Here is a 22,493-nt window from a genome sequence, read left to right as displayed (position 1 = left end):
ACTGTTGCTTGATTTAGAAACTACTATTTCTATGAGATCTGTTTCTTTTTTTCTTTTTCTTTTGTGGGTTTAATTTCCATCCTGGTTTCCTTCCTACAAGTTGTGTATCAACTGTTCGATTTTCATTCTGTTTTATAAATTGATCTTGTTGGCTTTGTTTTGATATCTCATATTTCTTTTCTATCACTTGTATGTCAACTGGTTGGTTTACGTACTTGTCTGTAACTTGATGATTCATCACATTGGAGTCGGATGACACTGCTCTCATATTTATAGACAATCCAGCTGGGGTATCCAAGGAATCCAAAGACAATTTATCTACCACAGCCTCTGTAATTTGATATTTTCCCTTTGTTTCCAACTCCTTTTGCTTGTCCTGTATTATGCCTAAAGATGTTAAATTCATTTTCAAAATTTTTTGATAAAATTCTCCCGCTTTTTCAACAGTATTCAGTTGGTATCTTTCTCCTTGATATCTCAATATTAAACCGATTGGAACATCCCACCTAAATAGGATATTTCTTTTTTTTAACTCAGTCACTAGAAAACCAAATTTCTTCCTCTCCGTTAACATCTTAGGCGGGAGCTCTTTAAAAATCCAAATCTTTCTTCCATAAAATTGCAAAGTAGAGTTAAAGGAATTCTGCACAATATTATTCCTGATTTCTTTATCCGTAAAATAAATCACCACATCTCTAGGCAATTGCCTTTGCTTTGCAAACCAGGAGTTTATTCTGTAAATTCTGTCAATCCTGCAAAACACTTCATCAGGTTGAACCTTTAAAATCCCAGCCAGAATCTCAGAAGATATTTTCCTCAAATCATCTCTGTTATTTTCCTGCAAACCTCTCAGTCTAATTGCATATTCTGTAAAATTATGTTGGATCATTAAAACTTCTCTTTCAATCCTCTGTTGTACATTTTCTTCATTACCAGTCTTTTGATCAGCCTCCATTTTAGGTTTATCTTCTAAACTATTATCCTGAGTGTTTGTCAAATCCTTTTTAATTTTTTGGATCTTATCATCCAAATTATCCTCAGTTTCTTTCATTTTAGACTCTAATAATTTAGTATTTGCATCCAACTGAATCATAAAGTCTGCTAAACCGTTAGCCGTTTTTAAAATCTTTCGATCCAAAAAGTCAAACTTAGATTTCACCAATTCACCAATTTCTTTAATTTCCTGCTTAAATTTTTCAAGTTGCTGATTCACAATCTCATCCCTTCTTACAATCTCCTCTAGGAAAAATTCTATTATATTAAAATCAGGTTTCTGAGACTGGAGAGTTAGAACTTGTTCATGTAATTTGTTAATGGGGGAATCCCCCCCCCACTGCCTGTTTGTCTAACTTTATAAGTCTCAGTGCCATTTTTCCACCCAGACAAGATTTACTGGAAAAGAGAGAAAAAAACTTTTTTTCCCAACCAAGATCAATATCAGATCTCCAGGAGAGGAAGAAAAAAACAAGAAAAAACACGAGAGTGAGGTTTTGCCTTCAATTGCAACCAGAAGTATTCATTCCGCTACTTTGTAATAGAAAACGGAAGGACTTTCTCTTTCAGCCTCTCTTCAAGCCGCGGCAGTCGCCATTTTAAAAATCTTTTTTCCTTTCCCTTCTTAAATAGCTTCAGTAACTTTTATAAAATAAGTAAAATACTTGCGCTTCAGGATCAGAGGTCCAGCTCACGTCTTCTTTAATTAATTTATCAAATTAGCAGGCTTGCTTTTGCCACCTAGCTCTGCATGTAGCAGAGATCTCCCAAAGCCCGGAGCATCGGCTGGGGATACGGGGAGTCTCTTCCGCTCCGTCCCAAAAGCAAATAAAAAACTTTTGGGATTAGGCAGAGAGCTCTACCCACCCCAGCCAGCTCTATCTCCGTTTTCTCATGGAAACGGAGTTTTTTCGAGCCGCCATTCCGCTGTAAAGGTGGCTCTTACAGGCAGTGGGTTTGACGATCCCGAAGGAGCGTCTGGCAGCGACAAACAGCAAACCGGAAGCCCTAAGACCACAACTTTTGACTTTGATTTATCAATAATCAGAGAATTATTATCTCAGTAGGAGCCACCTTTTCTCAAGAGTCAACACATTCTAAACCACAGGATAATAGTACTGAATTATTAGTTTAAACCAACGTGTATTTAGCAGGTAGGAGCCTCAGTGGCTTAAAGACACTGGATCTGTTCCGGCAGTTCGAGTTCTATCACTGCATGGCGGGGTGACTCTCATCACTTGCCTCAGCTTCTGCCCACCTAGCAGTTCGAAAGCATGTGACAACGCTAGTAGATAAATAGGTACCACTTTGATGGGAAATGTGGCAGTGTTTTGTGGAGATGGCCGGGCCCCTGCCAGTGCTGGACTTGCTCGGATGTGAGGTAACATTGGTGGTGAGAGAAGGCCCGGATGATGCCACAGGATTCTGGTACAGAGCTGGTTCACCCCCTGTGATGCACCCTGGAGAACTTCATGGGCACAAACTGAATGGACTCGCACTCTTCGGCAGTGAAACAAATACTATGTACTAACATTGTAGTTTCCTGGCTAATTATACCTTTGCCATATGCTAAATAAATCATTTAGCATTTTAGACATGCACATGAGAATCCTTCCTTAGTCCTGGTAGGTCATTAATATCTAGACTGAATAACAATGGTTCATTCAAATACGCACCCTTTCCCTTCCCCCTTGGTATGCATAGATCCTTCTTCTCATGGCTCCATTGAGCCCAAACCTCCTTCTCAAACAAGGGCTTGGATCAGGGCCAACAAGCTGAGTTCCATTTTGAGGGCCATCCATTTTCTCCATCATATTTCTCCATTTACTGCTTCAAGTGCTGCAGTAACATCTATACAGCCATCAGACTCTGGTTTATCTGACTGACATATTGTGTAATTAGATATTTCAAAACAAATACGTTATCAATATTAGATTATTAGTTTATTGATTAATTATTGTACAACTTTATGAAACATTTTCCTCTATTTAAAACCTTTTTGTTCTTCTGCAAAGAATGCACTTTTGTTCTACTCAATCTCAAGTTTACTTAAGAGGAACATGGCAAATATTTTAGCCACAATGCTTACTAGACTAACTGGCCTGTAATTGCTAGAGTCCTTTTTTAATTCTATTTTTCAATATCCATAAATGTATATTATAGTATTGCCAACTTCAATCCAACTGGATATGGCAGGTATTATTAGGAACATGCCAATAGTTCATCCACAACTAGGGATGTTTTTTGAATAGTTGAATGGCTGAGAGAAAGTCCTCTCCAGGGACCTTATTGCTTTTCAGGCCTTTTATGAGGAATTTGAACATGAACATAATAGGAAAAAAACAGGATTGACATGTCTGCTAATATGGAGAAAAGCAACTCTTGAATCCCGTGGAAAACATACAGATGCATCTGCTGCTGACCCACCAACACCCACCACTCACTTTATCAAAGAGAGAAAAACACACACACAAACCTGTGGGACTTTGTAGATGCCTCCTAATGTTGACATCTGGATGGAGATGCCCCTTCTAGCTCCATCAAGGAGAGCCAGAAGGTTCTCCTTCCTTCCACAGCCGTAGTTGGGGACATTGAATTCTCCAGTGGAGAGAATGTCCAGCAAGGCATCTGAAGTGTGTAAAGTGTTCAAATAGTTGTCATGGATGTTGTAGCCCAGTGTGAGGTTGTGCAGGAGCTGGGAGTTCTTGTTTATCAGTTGAATGGTGAAAATTAATTGTAGGGTGTAGAAAAAACCATAAGAACCCGTGCTGTAAAACAAAAGTTCATGTTATTCTCTCTTTTTTTTTGTAAAGTTTTTTTTTATTTTTTACACAAACACACACACAAACATACAATGTATTTTTGCTGGGCAGAGTATTCGGCCGGTTAACAAATTTAAACAATTTTTAGTCCTCTCAATTTCTATACCCTCTTTTTTGCCATAATATTTATTTTCATCTATTTTGTACCAATATTACCCTTCATTTTCACCTCTAATTTTGACCAAATTCCATTTTCCCTTCTATTCTATATTAAAGCCCTTCCCATTATCATCTAATTTTTATATCCATCATCAAATTAATTAATTCTGTAGTGTTTCAGTTATTTAATTCTTATATTAATAATAAACCCACTTATTTTATAACATACATTTCCTTAACTAATACAATCCAACATTTTAATATAAATCAATAGATTATATATATATATATATGTTTTTCATTTATATATGAATCAGAAGAAGAAAAAACAGTTGAATTTAAAAATATTCTAGCTATTATCCTCTAGTTCATGTTATTCTCATCAACAATAATAACAAATTTATTCCTTTTTTGCCTCGACAAGCCTACTGAGCCTTAAGCCAATATTGACCCAAAACCAATAATCAGTTATATGGGTCGTGGGCTGGGCAGAGGCAACTACAACTGTTTCAGTCCCTCCTTTAAACAAAATGAATTCAAGTGATGAATTCAGGAGTGAACGGGGAGAACGGAAAATAACCAGGATTTCCTTCAGGTTTTTTAACCCCATCTTTGGATTTGAGTCTCTTCTACAAAATAAGAAACAAGAGGGAAGTTATGGAAATCAAAATCATTCAGGAAATTAGAAAAGTCCTATAATATAGAAGTAAGCAAAAGGAGAAGAAAAGAAGGAGAGTGTTAGGACTGCAAATGGAGGGGATGCAACTCCATCATCCTGAATGACTTACGCATGAGAAGGTATAGAAGGAGCACTGCTGAATGGCAGCATTATAGGCAATATTTCTGTTTCAGTTAAAACTACACCAATGAGATGGTCTCCTGGCCTGTAAAAGCTCAATGGTTTATTTTCATCCTGGTGCTCCAAACTCAGCGGGCATTTCATTCTCAGCTTCCCAGAGACTGGATGGGACACAAACAGCATCAGAAGAAAAAGCAGGAGGTCCATAATTCATGGAGCTTTATTAATCCTCTTCCTGTTTCTAACACCAGGAACAGCAGGAACAGTTGGGAGAATTCAAAGCATTCTCAGAAGATGGAAATGCCAGCGACTTTCCTGACATAAACAGAGAAACACTCAGCTTCACCTGGAAAGGAGAAAAAGGTACAATCAAGAGCACAGATCCTGCCTGACCCAAAACTTGTTCCCACAGAGCTTGACAAATTTATCCTTTTCTGATACAAGATCCTTTGCATATGGCTTCAATCTGCTCTCTCTATCACAGGTATGGAGATCTCCAAGGCCCAGATAATCGTTATTAATTACAGGGAGAAGCAACTTTTCCTCTTGGGATTCTGAGCTTCTTCTGGGCTCCATGTGCAGAGGACAGGATGGAGAAAAAGTTGTTTGTGAAAAGCCACAACTACACTCCTGGGGTCAATTCCTGTAGTGGTTGTGGTCCTTCCTGTCAGGACATGTCAGGAAAGTGATGCTGGAGGAAGATAGTTCAATAGCAAGGGAATTGACTTCTGCTGTCCTTCAACCGGGTCTCTTGTCTCCAGGGACTTGCAGGGGAAGGTCACCCAGAAGTATGGAGTTTGGTGCCACTCCAGGTTGGTGACCCTTAACTCTTATGCTGCCTTTCTTCTTAATGCCGAGGAAGCAATCAGTCCCCTTGGATTCTGCCTAAGGTGAAGAGTGGGGCCTGTTTGGGCTTTTCTTTTATATCAAAACTTCATAAATTGGGGCTGATTTTAAAAAGTGGGACCCCTGTGACGTTCCCATCTCTGAGACTGTGGGGTGAAGCCCCCTTCCCTAAAAAGCCTCCGAATGCTTTGAAGCTGCTCTTGGGGCACCTGAGTCCTTGGTTCATTGGGATCCATTGTTCACAGATTGTGTCTCTTCTCTGGATGAGGAAGATGGAGACGTCCACCTTTGCCCAGAAGGGAGAACTGGGGAGGGGGCTGATCTGAAGGGAGAGGAGGGTCCCCATCCCAGGTTCTCCTCTCAGGGCCTGGCTAGGAGGTCCTGGGGGGCTCTGGGTGGAAGGCCAGGCGGAGGCCTGGGAAGGGGCTCCTCTCCTCCCGGAGGGTCTCTGCTGGGTCTCCCTGGAGCCTGGAGGGGCCCAGAGGGGAGGGAGCCAGAGAGAGATGGGGGCCCAGGAGAGGACCAGGGGAGGTGGGTGGCTGGGGCCGCTTTCCTCTCAGGGAGGCCGGGGGGACCTTTCCCCACACTGGGCGGAGGAGAGTCTGGGCTGAAGAGGAGCCTCGCAGGAGGAAGAGCCTCTCTGGCTTCTCTCCCATCTCCATCCAGGGGGGACCTCCATCTCAGGTCCCCCCTGAGGAGAGAAGCCAGGATGGAGGCTCTGAGGGGGAAAGGGAGGTCTGGCCCTTCCTCTCCCCTCGGCTCCCCCTGCTCTGCCTCGGCCTCTGCCCAGCAACAGAACCAGAAGAAAGAAGGTGGAGGGTTTATATCCTCTGTTGATAGAGGAGGAAAATAAATGTTATATATATGGGTTTTCTCCCACGTAAAATTGGAAGTGTCTTGGCGACCTACATATATGTGTATGTATGTATGTATGTTATAGAAGAGGCGATAGACATCACGATCTCCGGAACGTTTAAAAGTTTAAAATTTTTATTTTAAAACTTGTGCTAAGCTTTCGTCGGCCCCTACCGACTTCGTCAGAGTATAAAATCCCCATTGAGGAGCTGCTTGCTTTTATGTAATGCTGATCAATTTAGTCATTGTGCGCGTAACAGGCCCACACCCTTGCGTTCCCCCTGTAATTAACTTTTTTTCTGCCACGTTCTGGAGATCGTGATGTCTATTGCCTCTTTTATAACTATACCTGGAACTCGCATTTTTAGGACAATTCTTAATGTATGTATGTATATGTATATGTATATGTATATGTGTGTGTGTGTTAAAAAAGAGGGAAAAATCCTTCATTTCCTGGTTGCCCCCCAGTGTCCCATATCCCCCTCCTGCCCCCATGGAATCAGGGAAAAGGGGACGGGGGGGGGTTGGGCCTCCCCCCCTTTGGGGGCCCTTCAGTAGAGGTCATCTGTCCGAGTGTCCAGTGCAGGGCCTCCCAGGGCAGGTGGCTCAACCTCAGCAAAGGCCTCTGGACTTCAACTCCCAGAATCCCCTGTCCAGCACTCAGGGTCCTCTTTCCATGCTTTAGCTGTCCCTCACACTGCCTGTAGGGGGCAGCCTACAGTCCGGCCTTTAAGACCCAGCTGGCCCCCACAGGCAGCGACTGGGACAGCTAAAGCGGGCAAAGACCCCGCAGCCTCCTCCATTTTGTGGCCTCTTTTTTCCTGAGGCGATTCTCCCTCCCTCCATTTTGAGGGGAGAAAAAAGCTGAGGGGAGATTTTCTCTCCTCTCCAGCCAGGAGTCGGGAAGGTTCCCCAAAGGGGGGGAGGGAGTTTGGGAGGGGGAGATCAGCAGCCCCTCCCGGTTCTTTCGGGGGAGTCCCAGAGGATCCCAGGGCCGGAGGGGCCCCCAGAGGTCATCCAGCCGGACCACCAGCCCAAGCAGGAGCCCCTCCGCACTCCTGGAGGTTTCCCTCTGGGGCCTCCGAGCTGCTTGTGGGCCCTTTGAGGGCGGCCTGTGCGGGTGGGTGGGTGTGGATGAGGCCTGCAGAGTGGAGGACCAGGGGCCTCATCCTGGTCGGCCATGAAGGCCCTGAAAACAGGGACTGAGATTCTGAAATAGGCTCCCTCCGTTTCTCTCGTTCTGGTGGGGGGGAACCTTCCCCTCCCTCCCTCCCTCCCTGTGTGGCTGAGGCTGAGCCCCCGTCCAGTTCCTGCCTTTGGACCCTTTGAGGGCTCCTGTGGCCCCCACAGCCCTCCTCTCCCCTCCACCTGGACTCAGGGCCTCCTGTGGCCTCCCTGGGCCCCCCTCGGATCAGGCAGGGGACGATGGGCCTTTGCAGGTGGGACGGAGGGCTTCTTCCCCCAGGATCCGCTTCTGGATCCGGGGCTCTGGGCACCACCTGCAGGGCTTTGAGGGAGCCATGGCTGAGCGAAGGGGGGCTGGAGGAACGGGAGAACTGCATCAGAGTTTGGCCTCCAGGGAAAAGAGCTGGGATGGTGGGAGAGGGACGGAAACCAGGCTTTGTGGGTGGATGGATGGATGGATGGAAGTCAGGGATTCCCCACAATCTCTGGACAAAGCTTGATGAAGACTTCCAGAGATCTCTCCATGTCTCTTCAGAGGATCCACCAGTCACTTTGATTCCCCTCCTCCCACTTGGAGCCCCAGAGATGGCTTTGGATGCTGGTTTCCAGTATTCCCAGTGAGGCCATGGCTCAGGATACTGGGGCTGCTCCCCAGGGCAGAAAGGCTGGACGTGAATTCCATAAAAGTGAATAAGGGAGAATGTGGCTGTGACCCTCCCTGGGTTCCCTTCTCTCTCTCTCTCTCTCCTGCCAGGCATTGGGAGGAAGAATGGAGGCTGCTGCTTTCACGAGGCTTTTTCCAAGTCCTCTTTATGGATCTCTGTCCTGCCTGAATGGAGTGAATTCCCATCCTCCCCTTCCAAATGAATGGACTTCAGCTCCCATCAGCCACAGCTGTGCCGTTAGCAGATGTCAAAGACGGAGGTTCAGAGGAGGCTGTTCTGTCCCCCAAGGAGGAGCCGGTGGGCTCAGTGGTTACAGCCGGAGAGAAAGAGCCAAGGAGGCTCTCCTGGAAGGTCCTGCCAGCCATTCCTGCTCCAGGGAGGTTTTGGGCCTGAGAGCCTCACTTGGAATATCTGGGAAGGTTTTGTGACTCTGCCAGAGTCTGAAGGGCCAGGAAGGGGCCGAATTCACAGGGCATCCCAGGCCTTGCTCAATGTTGGCTTAGAGTGTTCAAAGAAACAACCAGGATGTCTTCCAAACCAGGATCAGGGTCTTAGAGTTATAAATCAGTCCAGTTAACTGTGCCATTTTCACTTCTGATGGCCAAAACAATTTATGGTTTCTGCATTATGAAGCCAGCCAAGGAATGATGGTCTCTTCAGGTCTGTTTGTTGTTTTCCAAAATGGTCTGCACCAGTGTTTTTAAAACTTTAAGATGAAAGGACTTCAACCCCCAGGATTCCCCACCCAACAATGCCTGGACTTCATCTCCCAGGATTCAATGGCCACCATGCTGGCCAGGAGGTTCTGGGAATTAAACTCCGATCATCTTCAACTTCCAAATTTGAAAAATGCTGCTCTATATTCTTCCCTTCTGTCAGGAATTAAAGCCCTGCACAAAAACTTGGCTAATTCTCACATTGCTGAATAAACCAGAGACAGTTTTGTGGATGAATCCTAGTTTATTTGGCTAATCCCTGGTTAGGCTTCCTCCTTTTAACCTGTTGTTTTATATCTCTGGGTTGATTAGCAGCCTCAGCAACAAGCCAGGAAGAAGCGGAGAAACTGCAGATACACCTCACATTTCCAAAATAGTTGCTTGAGCCCGGCATTTTTAAGTCTTTGGTTTTAATCGCAATATGTATCTCAAGAGTCACTCTTTATAAAGCTAAATTCTTTTTTCTTCAGAGTTTGATCTTTTTAAAAATCTTTTTTTAGTTTCTGTTTTCTATTCTTGTTCTTTCAAAGTTTTAATTTTTCTTTCATTTTTAAAATATATCTTTTAAATGTTCCTTCATTTTCTCCATCTCTTCTCTCCTTCTGATTCTGGGATTCATGTGATCAGGATTTCTTAAAAGAAAGCAGATTTCGCATTCAAATCCTCCAGTTTTCAGGGAAGACAAAAATCCCGCCTCTCTTTCTCTCTACTGGCTGCTTCTATTCCCGCCCCCTTTGCCATGACAACCCTGTAGCCAATCAAAGAGGGGGAAGAGGAGGTTGCCTGGGAACTTCTCTTCCCTCAGCCTGATGGAGAAGAGGCTGAAGAAGCCAAGCCAAAGGGGGGGGGAGGTCAAATAAAGAGCAAAATTCAAATCTTTGGGGGGCTTTGAATTGCAGAGGGAGGGGGGCTTAAGCCCCTTCCCCAGAAAAGGCTGCAATGAAGAGGGTCTCCTCAGCTAGGGGCTCTGGAGGGGCCACAGGGGACCCCCATCTTCCTCAGAGTCACAGAGGGCCCCCTCCAGGCTGAGATCCCTCTTGGAAGACCCAGTCCTGCATGGCTTCTCCCTCAAAGGAGCCTCTCCTGGAAAGACATAGAGCCCAAGCGAGGCTGGAGAAACCCCGGGGGCTGCGTCCCCCCAACATTCAACTCTGGGACCCATAAACCATGTTAGTCTCTTCCCAGGAATATCCCAGATCCCCTCCCCCTTCCTGGCCATCCTGGGCTTTCTCTGTGTGTCTGAGCTTTGCTTTCCCCAGTGGGTGCTCCATGCATGGAAAGAGGTGGCTGAGCACCTTCCCAGGACTCAGAAGATGAAACCTGGTGGGTTTTTCCCTTCCCAATCGGGAGGCTCCCCAGCTTCCTTCTCCCAAGAGGACTTCCCCACTCAGCCTGGCAGAGTCCTGTCTGGCATCCCTGCAAGAGCCCCCTTGCCTGGCCTCTGCATGGGAAAGGGTGGCAGGGGAACATTGGACATGGGCTTCTGCATTTCCAGGTCTCTGAAGATGGAAGTTGGATTTTGCAGATCAGCTTTCCATCTGCAACACGATGGAAAGCTCCATCTCTCTCTCCCTCTCTCTCTCTCTCTCTCTCTCTCTCTCTCTCTCTCTCTCTCTCTCTCTCTCTCTCTCTGATATTTTTAACTCCGTAAAGTTAAAAAAACTAGTTTTTCACTAAAGTTGATTTTGTTTTCAGAGACTGGCTGCACTATTGCATCAGCCCTTTTGTGCGATGCCCTTGAGCATGTTTTCAAAAAAAAGCAAATTTTGGTTCCAACTCAGCTGGCAGCTATTTCAGATCTGTGACATGTTCTGGCATTAACTGGCCCCCGTAGTTTTGTCTTTCATCACTATGCAAACAAATATCAGATTTATTTGTTTCTTCAGCCACATGTACGATGTATTCCCCCTGGGACTAGTTTCAAGCATGGAGCTCCCAAACCTCTCAATTCTAGATGACCGATTTAATTCCATCTCTGCTCCTGTTATTTTGAATCACATGGAGATTATTTCCCTTTCATTTCCCTCCAGAGAATTTCCCAACAATCTTTGACTGCAAGAACTAGCTGAATTATCCAGGGATCCCTCCTGAGAGGGAGAATTATGATAAAAGTTTCAGCTCTGCTGTTTGGCCGAATCCTCCAGGGGAGACTTTGGACAGAGAAATACGGAGTTTTGAGACAGGCAGAGTCTGTGCTCTTGAATGTATGTCTCTCTCCTTTCCTGGTGAAGCTGAGTGTTTCTCTGTGTTGAGAAAAAGCAACTGGAGTTTCCACCTTGTGAGAGTCCTTTGAATTCTTTGAATTCTTCTTTAGAAACAGGAAAGGGATCCATTGATTCACGCCATGAATTATGGACCTCCTGCTTCTGCTTCTGATGCTGCTTTTGTCCCATCCAGTCTCTGGGAAGCTGAGAATGAAATGCCCGCTGAGTTTGGAGAACCAGGATTTGAAACCATGGAGCTACTACAGACCAGGAGACCATCTAATCAGTATAGTCACCAGTGGATCGGAAAGATTACATACAAAGTTGCTTTTCAACGTGGCTCCTTCTGTTCAGTTTGTTTTCCATGATCCGTAAGTCATTCAGGGTGATGGAGTTGCACGCCCTCCATTCTAACACTCTCCTTCTTTTCTGTTTTTTTTTCTTCATTTATTCCTATATTGGGGAATATGTCTAATTTCCTGAATGATTTTGATTTCCATGGCTTCTCTCTTTGGTCTGATTTTGTGAAAGAGACTCAAAAAGGGGTCTGAAAAAAAAGCTGAAAGGCCTGCAGATTATTTTCCTCTCTCAATTCAATCACTAATTGATCACTTGGATAATGAGTTTTATTTAAAGTAGTGATGGAATCAGTTGTAGTTGTTGTAACCTCAGCCCATTTCCATATTTGTGTAACTGATCATTGCTTTTGGATCAATGTTGGTTTAAGGCTCAGTAGACTTGTGGAGGATTATATATATTATATGTAACAATAGTATTTTTTGTGGCTGTTGATTATAATAACTTTTTTTTCAATAGGACTTTTTATCAATTTTTCTATTGCTTAATATTAATTTTCAACATTCAACTGGTCAACAAGAATCCCCATCTCTTGCACAATCTCACACTTGGATACAACATCCATAACAACTATTTGAGAACTTTCCACACTTCAGATGCCTTGCTGGACATGCTCTCCACTGGAGAAGCCAATGTCCCCAACTACGGCTGTGGAAGGAAGGAGAACCTCCTGGCTCTTCTTGATGGAGCTAGAAGTGGCATCTCCATCCAGATGTCAACATTAGGAGGCACCTACAAAGTCCCACAGGTTTGTGTGTGTGTTTCTCCTTCTGGTAAAGTGAGGGGTGGATGGTGGTGGGTGAGCAATAGATGCAATCATGTCTTCTCCATGGAATTCAAGAGCTGCTTTTCTCTATATTAGCAAAAACATCAATATTTTACCCCATTATGTTCATGTTGAGATTAATCATAAAAGGCCTGAAATGCAAGCAATATCTTCCCTGAAAAAGACATTCTACCAACTATTTAACTGATCAAAAAATATCCCTGGTTGTTGGGGCCTCTATTGGCATCTTCATTTTCACACATAAATGATGCGTACCCTATCCAGTCGGATTGAAGTTGGCAATAGTAGCATTTTATCTATCTAAAATGTGGAATAAAAATTACTCTAGCAATTATAGGCCAAATAGACTAGCAGATACTGTGGTTAAAATTTATGCCATGATCCTCTTAGTTAAACTTGAGAAAAATTCATTCCTTGCAGAAGGTTTTAGGTAGAGTTAAATGCTATATTGATTTTGTAAGAAATAATACATAAATTAATAATCTAATATTGGCAACAAATTTGTCCTGAAATATCTAATCTATATCAGTGAGGTAAAACAAGGTTTGCTGCTTTCTAGATGTTAGTGCAACATTTGACTCAATAAACAGAGAAATATGATGGAGAAAAAGTTTTGCCCTCAAAATGGAGCTCAGCCTGTTGGCCCTGATCCAAGCCCTTGTTTGAGAGGGAGGTTTGGGCTCAATGGAGCCATGAGAAGGAGGATCTATGCTTACCAAGGGGGAAGGGAAAGATGCATATTTGAACCCTTGTTCTTCAGTCTAGATATGAATGACTTACTAGGACTAATGCAGGATCAAAAAACAGATCATAAATAAAAGTTATTTCATTTTTTGACAAAAATGACTAAATTAGTGGACCAATGAAATGCAGTGCATGTAGTATACAGTACTTGGATTTCAGAAAGGCTTTGACAAAGTAAACCACAACCTATTTCTCTTAAAGCTGAAAATATGTGGGATAGACAGCATCAGCCGCAGATGGAGTCAGCCTGTGGTCCTCAATGGAACTACGTCTGCATGGAGGGAAACAAGCAGTGGGGGACCCCAAGGTTCCATTTTAGGCCCAGTTCTCTTCAACATCTTCATGAATGATTTGGATGAGGGGAGAAATGGGGAAATCATCAAATTTGAAGACAACACTAAAGTGGCAGGAATAGCCAACACCACAGAAGATAGGCTGAAGATCCAGATGGATCTAGGTAGACTTGAACCCTGGGCCTATCTAACAAAATGAAATTTAATGTAGAGAAAAGTAAGGTTTTATACTTAGGCTAGAAAAACCAAATGTCCACTTACAGAAGAGGTGAAACCTGGCTCAATAAGTGTAACTGTGAGAGGGATCTTGGAGTCCTAGTGGACAATCACTTAAATATGAGCCAGCAGCAGCTAAAAAAAGCTAATTCAGTCCTAGGTTGCATTAACAGAGGGATAAAATCAAGATCACATGAAGTATTGGTACCGCTTTATAATGCCTTGGCAAGACCACACTTGGAATAGTGCATCCAGTTTTAGTCTCCATATTATAAAAAAGATGTAGAGACTCTGGAAAGAGTGCAGAAAAGATGATTAAGGGCCTGGAGACTAAAACATATGAGGAACAGTTGCAGGAATTCAGGATGTCTAGTCTAGTGAAAAGGACTAAGGGTGACATCATAGCAATGTACCAATATTTGGGGGGCTGCCACAGAGAAGAGGAGGTCCACCTATTTTCCAAAGTACTAGAAGGCAAGACAAGAAACAGTGGATGGAAACTAATCAAGGAGAGAAACAACCTAGAACTAAGCAGAAGTTTCCTAATGGTGAGGAATGGAACGTCTCCCCTTCAGAAATTGTGGGTGGTCCATCACTGGAGGCTTTGAAGAAGAGACTGGACAGCCACTTGTCTGGAATAGTATAGATAGATACAGATTAACAGAGTTGGAAGGGGCCTTGTAGGTCATCTAGTCCAAGCAGACCCTACACCATTTCTGGCAGATGACGGTCCAGTCTCTTCTTGAAAGCTTCCAGTGATGAAGTTCCCACAACTTCTGAAGGCAACTTTATCTCTTTATTTCCAGGTTGAATCTCTCCTTGTTCAGTTTCCATCCATTATTCCTTGTCCGGCCTTTGTCCGGCCTTTGGGTGCTTTGGAAAATAGCTTAACCCCCTCTTCTCTGTGCCAGCCCCTCAAATATTGGAAAACTGCTATCATGTCTCCCCTGGTCCTTCTCTTCACTAGACCAGCCATGCCCAGTTCCTGCAACCGTTCATTGTATGTTTTAGCCTCCAGTCCCCTAATCCTCTTGGTTGCTCTTCTCTGCACTTTTTCTAGAGTCTCAACATCTTTTTTATAGTGTGGTGACCAAAACTGGATGCAGGATTCTAGGTGTGGTCTTAATAAGGCTTTATAGGGTGGTATAAATTATTGGGTTTTAATTGTTTTTAATGGTTTAACTTTTAATGTTTTATATATGGTTTTTAAATGCATTGTAAGATGCCTTGAGTCTTCGGAGAAAGGCGGCATACAAGTTGAACAAATAAATAAATATTAGTACCTCTCTTGATCTTGATTGTATCCCTCTGTTAATGCAATATAGGATTGCATTGGCTTTTTTGGCTGCCGCTGCACACTCTTGACTCATATTTAATTGGTTGTCCACTAAGACTCCAGGATTCCTTTCACAGTTACTGCTTTTAAGCCTGGTTTACTGCTTGAACAGGGGGTTGGACTAGAAGACCTCCAAAGTCCCTTCCAACCCTTTTATTTTGTTATATGTACTGTTATAGGTACACATGTTTAGCCTACTAAATTCCTATTGGAATACACTGATTTATACAGATAATGTGAAATTATCATACTTACACATTGGATTGTATAGACTTGGATTGTTTTGTCTTAATAATTATCTGATAATTTATAAAGCAAGTTCAAAAGTTATGGTCTTTGTGAAATGACATCATAGCCATAGATGGTCAGCCATTAGAGCAAGTGACACCTTTCCTTACCTGGGGTTGTTTTCTCTGAGCCTGAATCTTGGCTCCCTCATCATCCAAGGAGCTCAGTTAGAGAAAGGGCAGGAGTGAAAGTGGGGCTTAAATGAAAACCTCATAGCTCTCCAGCTTCCTCAGCCCCAATGATTAAAGTATCTGAGGCCCAGTTTTCCCCCATGTTCTTACATCCATCTGATGTTTGGGGCTCCAGAGAGAAACCACCAGCAGAACCAACCCAATCTCAGCCTCTGAGGAGGATCTTGGGGTGGGTAAAAGGACTCCGGCTGCTGCCCTCAGAGCTGATTTGGGAATTTACACAATTTCTGTTTTGTCTAAATTCAGAAAATATGGGCATTGGCATAAAATGTAATCTATGGAAACTGACAGACTCTGAAAATTGTGGCTCTTGGAACAGACAAAACTTCAATTAAGGATCAAACTTGGATTATGCAACTGACAAATCTTATTAGGCTTTGAGGTCTGCCTGTTTCTTATATAACTGGAGAAAGAAGTTAAAAAATTTCCTCCAGAAAGAATCTGGGATATAGAAGCAAAAAAAGATGCAGCAATCCTCGAAAATTACAATAGGCCCTTTATTGGAATAGAATACTCCAGTTGGCATTTGCACATGTTAATCTAATTGTGATCAATTGTAGGGGTGATACAGTAATATGATTTACATTTTTATTGCTTTTTAATTTGCTTATTATTTTCCATTATTATGATACAATCTTGCTAATATTCTGCCTTTAATATTTTAAACAATGTTTGATTAACAAACTATTCTAATACATTCATGAGAACCAGGTTGGATTTATTAAAATCTAATATTTTGGACTTGATCTGATCCCAAATGTAACACAGCTTTCTTCATTGCTTTTTCAGATCAGTCATAAAATTGTTTCAGAGGCTCTGAGTGATAAAAGGAAATTCCCCTTTTTCCACCAGATGAATCCCAAAGAAGGATTCCAGTACCCAGCAATTGTCCAGCTGCTCCTCCATTTCAGATGGACCCTGATTGGCCTCTTTGCTTCAGACACAGAAAATGGAGAGAATTTCATGAGGATTTTTCCTCCTACGCTTGTCAGGAGTGGAATTTGTGTGGTTATATCACAACTATTCTCAACAACTGGATACACAACAGTATCTCTGAGGAAGCCCGTCTCTGAGTGGAGACAAGTCAACGTCTTTGTTCATTTCATAGAAGATGTTTCCATTTGGGAGAGAATTCTTCCTTTCCATGAAACATTTATGCGTCTGCCAGGAACCATTGAAGGGAAAGTCTGGATCCTCACAAATTTTTTTGGGTATACAATGAACAAGCGTAGACTTCTCAAATACATCCATTGTATTTGGAACTTTCATTATCTGGCAAAAAGAAGGCCAAAGGATTCTGCCTTTGAACCCGATTTCTTTCTGGAAGAAAAGTTTCAAGATTATTATTTCCGCTGTTCTCTTTCAAAGAACGTCTTTTCTGCCAAAGGCCGCAGAAGATGCACCCAGAAAGCCCCACTGGAGACCCAGGAGATATGGAACAGAAAAAGGATCCCAAATCAATATCATGATTACAGTTTCATGAAGACTCTGGCCCAGGCCTTGAATGCTGCTTATTCCTCCAGATCGAGGAGGAGAAGGAAGGAGGGAGAAAAGAACTTGGGGACTCAAAGGCTGCAGCCGTGGCAGGTATGGGGGTCCCAATATGGATCCATTAATCTTAGATCCTTTGGAGGAGGAATCCAGAGGAGAAGGAGGGGAACCAACTCAACAGATCTGGCCAATTCCATTACTCAGGGAATAATAGTTCCAAAGAGTAGATACCATGGCATTTTGATATTAAACTCTGCTCATTTGAAAATGCTGTATTGTTTCTTAAATGAATTCCTGTATTTGTGGGTTTGTGATGAGCATGGTAGAATTCCCCCTTTGTTCCGTCCCCACTGCAGGTGGGTCTGTGTGCAGCTCAACAGGCAGCTAAACCCCCCTCTTCTCCTCCAGTGAAAGGGAGCCTGGGGTGGATCTGGGTGTTTCATTGGGAGAAAAGGGCACGGAGAATCTGAGAAAGTGCAAAGAGTGAGAATCAAATATAAATAGGAGATAGGCAGCATTAACTAACAGCCAACAAAGAAGTGGCTGGAACCTCTCCAGCGATGCTCCGTGTGAGGGACGGAGGCCTCCGGATGACCATGTGTCTCGGTCAAACCGGCTGCTTCCGTCTCCTCCAAAGGCTGAGAGAAAAGGGAGTCTGGCTTCAGACCATACAGTTAGGCTTATCTGCCCCCGGCCACTAGGTGGGGCTAGAGCAACAACTGCACAATAGATACATGTTGTGGCATGACAACCTTTATAAATTTGGAGGAGACCCTGAGACCATCTAGCCCAACCCCTCCTCTCTGCAGGAATCCCACTTAAAGCTTCTCTGACTGATGGCTGCTCACTCTTTGCATTTAGACAATCCATGAAGAGGAGACTGAACTTCTCTGCTTTAGTGGCTCAGCTCTAAAACAGCAAATTCTCCTCCAAACTTGGTGCGTGGAAGGGGATCTGGTCCTTGAGTTGGGGTCTCCCCAAACTAGAATGTTCAATTTCTGGAAACTAGATATTCCTCTCATTATATTTTATTTTATTCAAAAAGGTAAAATACAAACTTCAAAAAATAAAACTATTAAAAGACAAAACAAAATTAGATGAAACATTTTTTTAAAAAATTGTGCATTAAGAACAGGTAAAACCACATACACATATATTGTTCCCCAGTTGAATACTGACAGATGTACATTTCTCCCCCTTGCAAAACAGGCCCACAATTATAAACTTCTACCAATATATTTGCAACCACTTGACTTATCATCTGTCTGCTGTATATAAAAAATGTAGTTAACAGGCAATAAAAAAAAATAATAATTTCAAAACTTCAAAAATGTCTGTTATCTGCTATTATATTTAATTCTCAGACAATTTGCAGGAGCTTCTTATGTACCACAGACCATCACAATCATTATCTCTGATCCATTCAGAATCTGTTCATGATTCAATATCTTTGTTTGATTCTTAATAATAATTAATTTCCATAAAACTTTAATTAGGATCTTTCCCAGCAACTGCTTTCCATTCCCCAAAGTCACAGGACCTCCTGTAAATTGAAACTCAATGACTCTTTTAAGATTTGTTTTCCAGTTAAATATGACAAGTCCATTCCCCAATCTCCCTCAATCTTCTTGAAAGAATCCATTTCTTCAGCCATCCGTTCTGTCCACTTTGAGTCTTCAGGGTCCATGGCCTCTCCAGCCATCTCCAAGCAGCCTGCCTTCAAACCAGACTCCTCCTTCAGGGATGCCAGCAGCAAATTCAGTTCCAGTCCATCCATCCAATCCATCCCATTCAACAATTGTTGCTTGCTTCTGATTATCACCTTTGAGTTAAAACCATTGTTATTTTATCAAACTTTTAAAATGAAGTTTCAAATAAGGTTTTTAAGTAGAAAAACTTTATATTCTTTAAATTAAATCACATCAAATTAGCTTACCGTATTTTCCAGCGTATAAGACGACCCCCGACTTTTCCTGTTAAAATATAGGGTTTGGGCTATACTCGCCGTATAAGACTACCCCTCTTCCAACGCACACCAAATAAAAATTAAAAAACATCAACTGGCTCACCCACAATGCAAAAGCAGGTGTGCTAGACCCAAAATGGCCCCTGCAACAAGCAGGAACCTCACACAGCCACAAAAAGCCCAAAAAACCAACTTTCACACTTCGCACACACAAAATTCCACATACAGCTTTGTGAGATTTTGTGTGATTGTGTAGTTAGAGTGAAACACTATAGAAACACACTAAATCTCAGAAAGCTGCACAAATATTATTTTATTTTATTTTTATTTTTATTTTTATATAAAAGCAGCTAAATTTAAAACTTCCTAAACTTTAAATGGCTAGGTCTAAAAAAAGAACCACAACCCCCCCCAATTAACTATTTTTTTAAAGCTCCCAAAGGGGAAAAAAACTTACCCAATAGAACAGGGGTCTCCAACCTTGCCAACTTTAAGACTTGTAGACTTCAACTCCCAGAATTCCTCAGCCAGCTTTGATTGCAGGCAGGGAGTGGCTTGCTGATGAAATGGATTGCGACTAGCAGCTAAGGTAAGCAAGCTGGAGGGGGAAAACTTTTTTCCTTTTACATGGCTCTGGCGATCCCAGTTAAGTTGCCTGATTAGTAGGCAAAGCTGGGATCGTCAGAGCTTGGATCGCCAGAGCCATTTAAGGCTCGTCAGAGCCTTTCGGGATGGTCTGCCTGGTTACAGGAGAATGACACCCAGCATATAAAATGACCCCCGACTTTTGAGAAGATTTTCATGTGTTAAAAATGTCTTATACACCAGAAAATACGGTATTTGGGATCTACATCTTAGATCAAATCTTGCGTGAAGGGGATTTATCAACTTGACTGTATTAATTATAACATAGAAAAATTGATGTCCAATAGCAAAAAGTTATCCCTAATCCATTAATTCCCATTAATCCATTATTAATCCCTGACCCATTAATTAAAGTATATAAAGGTTACCCTATGCTCTTGTATTTGGGATTAATACTCAACCGCAGTACTAGAACAAACACGGTCCCAGCACCTGAGCTGTATTGTGGGGGTAGATCTAAGGACATCTGCTGCAGCAGTTAGAGCTGAATTGGGAATGTATACAATTCATCCACTATCCAAGATCAAAGCATGTAACCACTGGCACAAAGTCAATGAAATGGAGACTGATAGACTCCCCAAGTTATGCTTACTAGAGCAGATAAACTCACAATCACAAACCTCTTGGATCACTAAACTGATTAATTGTGGAAGTAGCTGTGGCCTTCCTGTCCCTTGCGTAACAGGAGAACAATTCAAAAAAACAGCTGCCCAAAGAATTAAAGATATAGAAGCACAAAATGACATGGCTATTCTTAGTAAGGTGGGTAAGTTGAAATGGCTGAGCAAATACAAACCTACTTTTCAATTAGACAATTGTTTAAAGTTACAACTGCCAAAACATCTTAGGGAGAGATTTACGCGAGTGAGATTCAAACAGCTGGACACAATAGTCAGATATGGGAGATGCCACTCTAGACCTTATAATGGACGTCTCTGCATTTGCAGAGTGGCAGAGGCAGAAGACCTGGCTCACATCCCATTTGATTGCTGCCTGCATCAGAGGGTGAGAGGCAGATACCTTGGTCCATATACCAAACGAAGGACCCATTGGGAATCCCATATCAAAATGACTCACCTTATCTGCAGCCAGAATTTGAAAACAACATTTAATACAGCACAGTACTTGAGCAAAATGTCTCAGTTGAGATCGGCATTTGTGGGACTGATTGGGGTAGACTGAAGGGATGATATTGAAATATAATTTTATCCTATTTTATTTATCCTTATATTATTGTATTCTATTCCAATCTCATTTTAAATTGTATTTTATTCAAATTCCATTTTAAATAGTTTTTATCGGATTTTAGTAATAATTTGTGTTTGGAACTCTGCACTTTGATTTGGCCATGGACTAATCAATCAAGTAAACAAACATAATCTTCAGGTGTCGTAGGAAAATTTTAAAAAGATTAAAAATTATTTGAGTATCACTTTGAAGACAGTTTTTATCACTTAGTTATCATACCATCCGCCCCTCAGTTTTCTAATCACATCACACAATTGTTTCTGAGTCCGTTACTGAAATCCAGTGATATCATCCGGTACCTGGATGAAGCTGTCTATCTAGATCCGTACCAGTCGGGCTTCAGGCCTGGGTACAGCACGGAAACGGCATTGGTCGCATTGATTGATGATCTCTGGAGGGCTTGGGACAGGGTTGCTCCTCTGTCCTGGTCTTATTAGACCTCTCAGCGGCTTTTGATACCATCAACCATGGTATCATGCTGCGCCGGTTGGAGGGGCTAGGAGTGGGGGGCACCGTGTTGCGGTGGTTCTCCTCCTTCCTTTCTAACCGTACGCAGTCTGTGTTGGCAGGGGGGCAGAGGTCGACCCCGAGGTTCCTAGTCTGTGGGATGCCGCAAGGGTCAGTCCTCTCGCCCCTCCTGTTCAACATTTATGTGAAGCCGCTGGGCGAGATCATCCATGGCGTTGGGGTGGATTGTACTCAGTTGTACATTTCCACCCCGGACCACCCCAATGATGCCCTTGAAGTGATGTCCCAGTGCCTGGAGGCCGTGTGGATCTGGATGGGGAGAAACAGACTCAGGCTCAACCCATCCAAGACCGAGTGGCTGTGGCTTCTGGCATCCCGTCATAGTCAGCTAGTCCCATAGAGGGTTCACAACTTAAGTGTCCTCCTGGACTCGCAGTTGGCCCTAGAAGACCATTTGACGGCTGTGGCCAGGGGGGCTTTTTATCAGGTTTGCCTCCCTTTCTGGACCAGGACTCCTTGCACAGTCACTCATGCCCTCATCGCCTCCCGTCTGGACTACTATAACGCTCTCTACATGGGGCTCCCCTTTAAGAGCACCTGGAGGCTCCAGCTGGTTACGCACCCATGTAACACCGCTCCTGCGCGAGCTGCACTGGCTCCTGGTGGTCTTCTGGGTGCAATTCAAGGTGTTGGTTGCCATCTTTAAAGCGCTCCATGGCTTAGGACCCAGGTACTTACGAGACTGCCTTCTGCCACTGATAGCCTCCCATCGACCAGTACGCTCCCACAGAGAGGGACTCCTCAGAGTGCCGCCGATCAAACAATGTTGACTGGCGACCCCCAGGGGGAGAGCCTTCTCTGTGGGGGCACCTGCCCTCTGGAATGAGCTGCCCCCAGAGATTCGTAGGATCCCTGACCTTCGCACCTTTCACCGCGCCCTCAAAACACTATTGTTTCACCAAGCACGGCTGGCCTAAATGCTATTTTAATGAGTGGTTTCTATTTTAGCTCTTTTGGCCAAATTATTTAATATTTTTAAATTGTTTTTTAACTTTCATATAGTTGTGGGTTTTATTTCTGGCTGTATACCTCCCTGACTCCTTCAGGAGAAGGGCGGTATAAAAATTTAATTAATTAATTAATTAAATAAATAAATAAATAAATAAATATCACCAGTTTTCCCATAATCTATTTAGGAAGTGGAATGAGGTGTGAGAATGACTTTTGGGATGAGGAGAAGAGAGGCTGCCTAGGGAAGGATCAGCAAAGAGGGGAGAAT

The 22,493-nt window shown here is 43.1% G+C and overlaps 1 protein-coding gene and 1 long non-coding RNA gene across 2 annotated transcripts; one reads left to right on the top strand and one right to left on the bottom strand.

Annotated features, from left to right (window-relative positions):
- The first annotated feature begins 7,172 nt into the window (after positions 1–7,172).
- On the top strand, positions 7,173–18,028 carry LOC148111979 (vomeronasal type-2 receptor 26-like). The gene is made up of 3 exons (XM_087879186.1): positions 7,173–11,555; positions 12,001–12,289; positions 16,186–18,028. The coding sequence occupies exons 1-3, from the start codon at positions 11,332–11,334 to the stop codon at positions 17,296–17,298; spliced, it is 1,626 nt and encodes a 541-aa protein (XP_087735312.1). The 5' UTR covers positions 7,173–11,331; the 3' UTR covers positions 17,299–18,028.
- On the bottom strand, positions 17,904–22,375 carry LOC148111978 (uncharacterized). Its single transcript, XR_015730010.1, has 2 exons — positions 18,824–22,375; positions 17,904–18,709 (listed from the first exon to the last, which is right to left on the bottom strand). It is a non-coding gene; the product is annotated as an uncharacterized LOC148111978 (long non-coding RNA).
- Positions 22,376–22,493: the final 118 nt, after the last annotated feature.

The sequence above is a fragment of the Pantherophis guttatus genome, chromosome 15 (assembly GCF_059756535.1).
Source record: "Pantherophis guttatus breed Tessera chromosome 15, ASM5975653v1, whole genome shotgun sequence".
Classification (NCBI taxonomy): domain Eukaryota; kingdom Metazoa; phylum Chordata; class Lepidosauria; order Squamata; family Colubridae; genus Pantherophis; species Pantherophis guttatus.
The sequence above is the reverse complement of the archived record's forward strand: the minus strand, read 5'-3'. Positions and strand labels throughout refer to the sequence as shown.

Excerpts from the sequence above, each read along its gene's own strand:
- LOC148111979 (XM_087879186.1), top strand. The coding sequence starts at position 11,332 with ATGGACCTCCTGCTTCTGCTTCTGATGCTGCTTTTGTCCCATCCAGTC. Across the intron at positions 11,556-12,000 it reads CAGTTTGTTTTCCATGATCC|GACTTTTTATCAATTTTTCT; the intron begins GTAAGTCATTCA and ends TTTTTTCAATAG. Across the intron at positions 12,290-16,185 it reads GCACCTACAAAGTCCCACAG|ATCAGTCATAAAATTGTTTC; the intron begins GTTTGTGTGTGT and ends TTGCTTTTTCAG.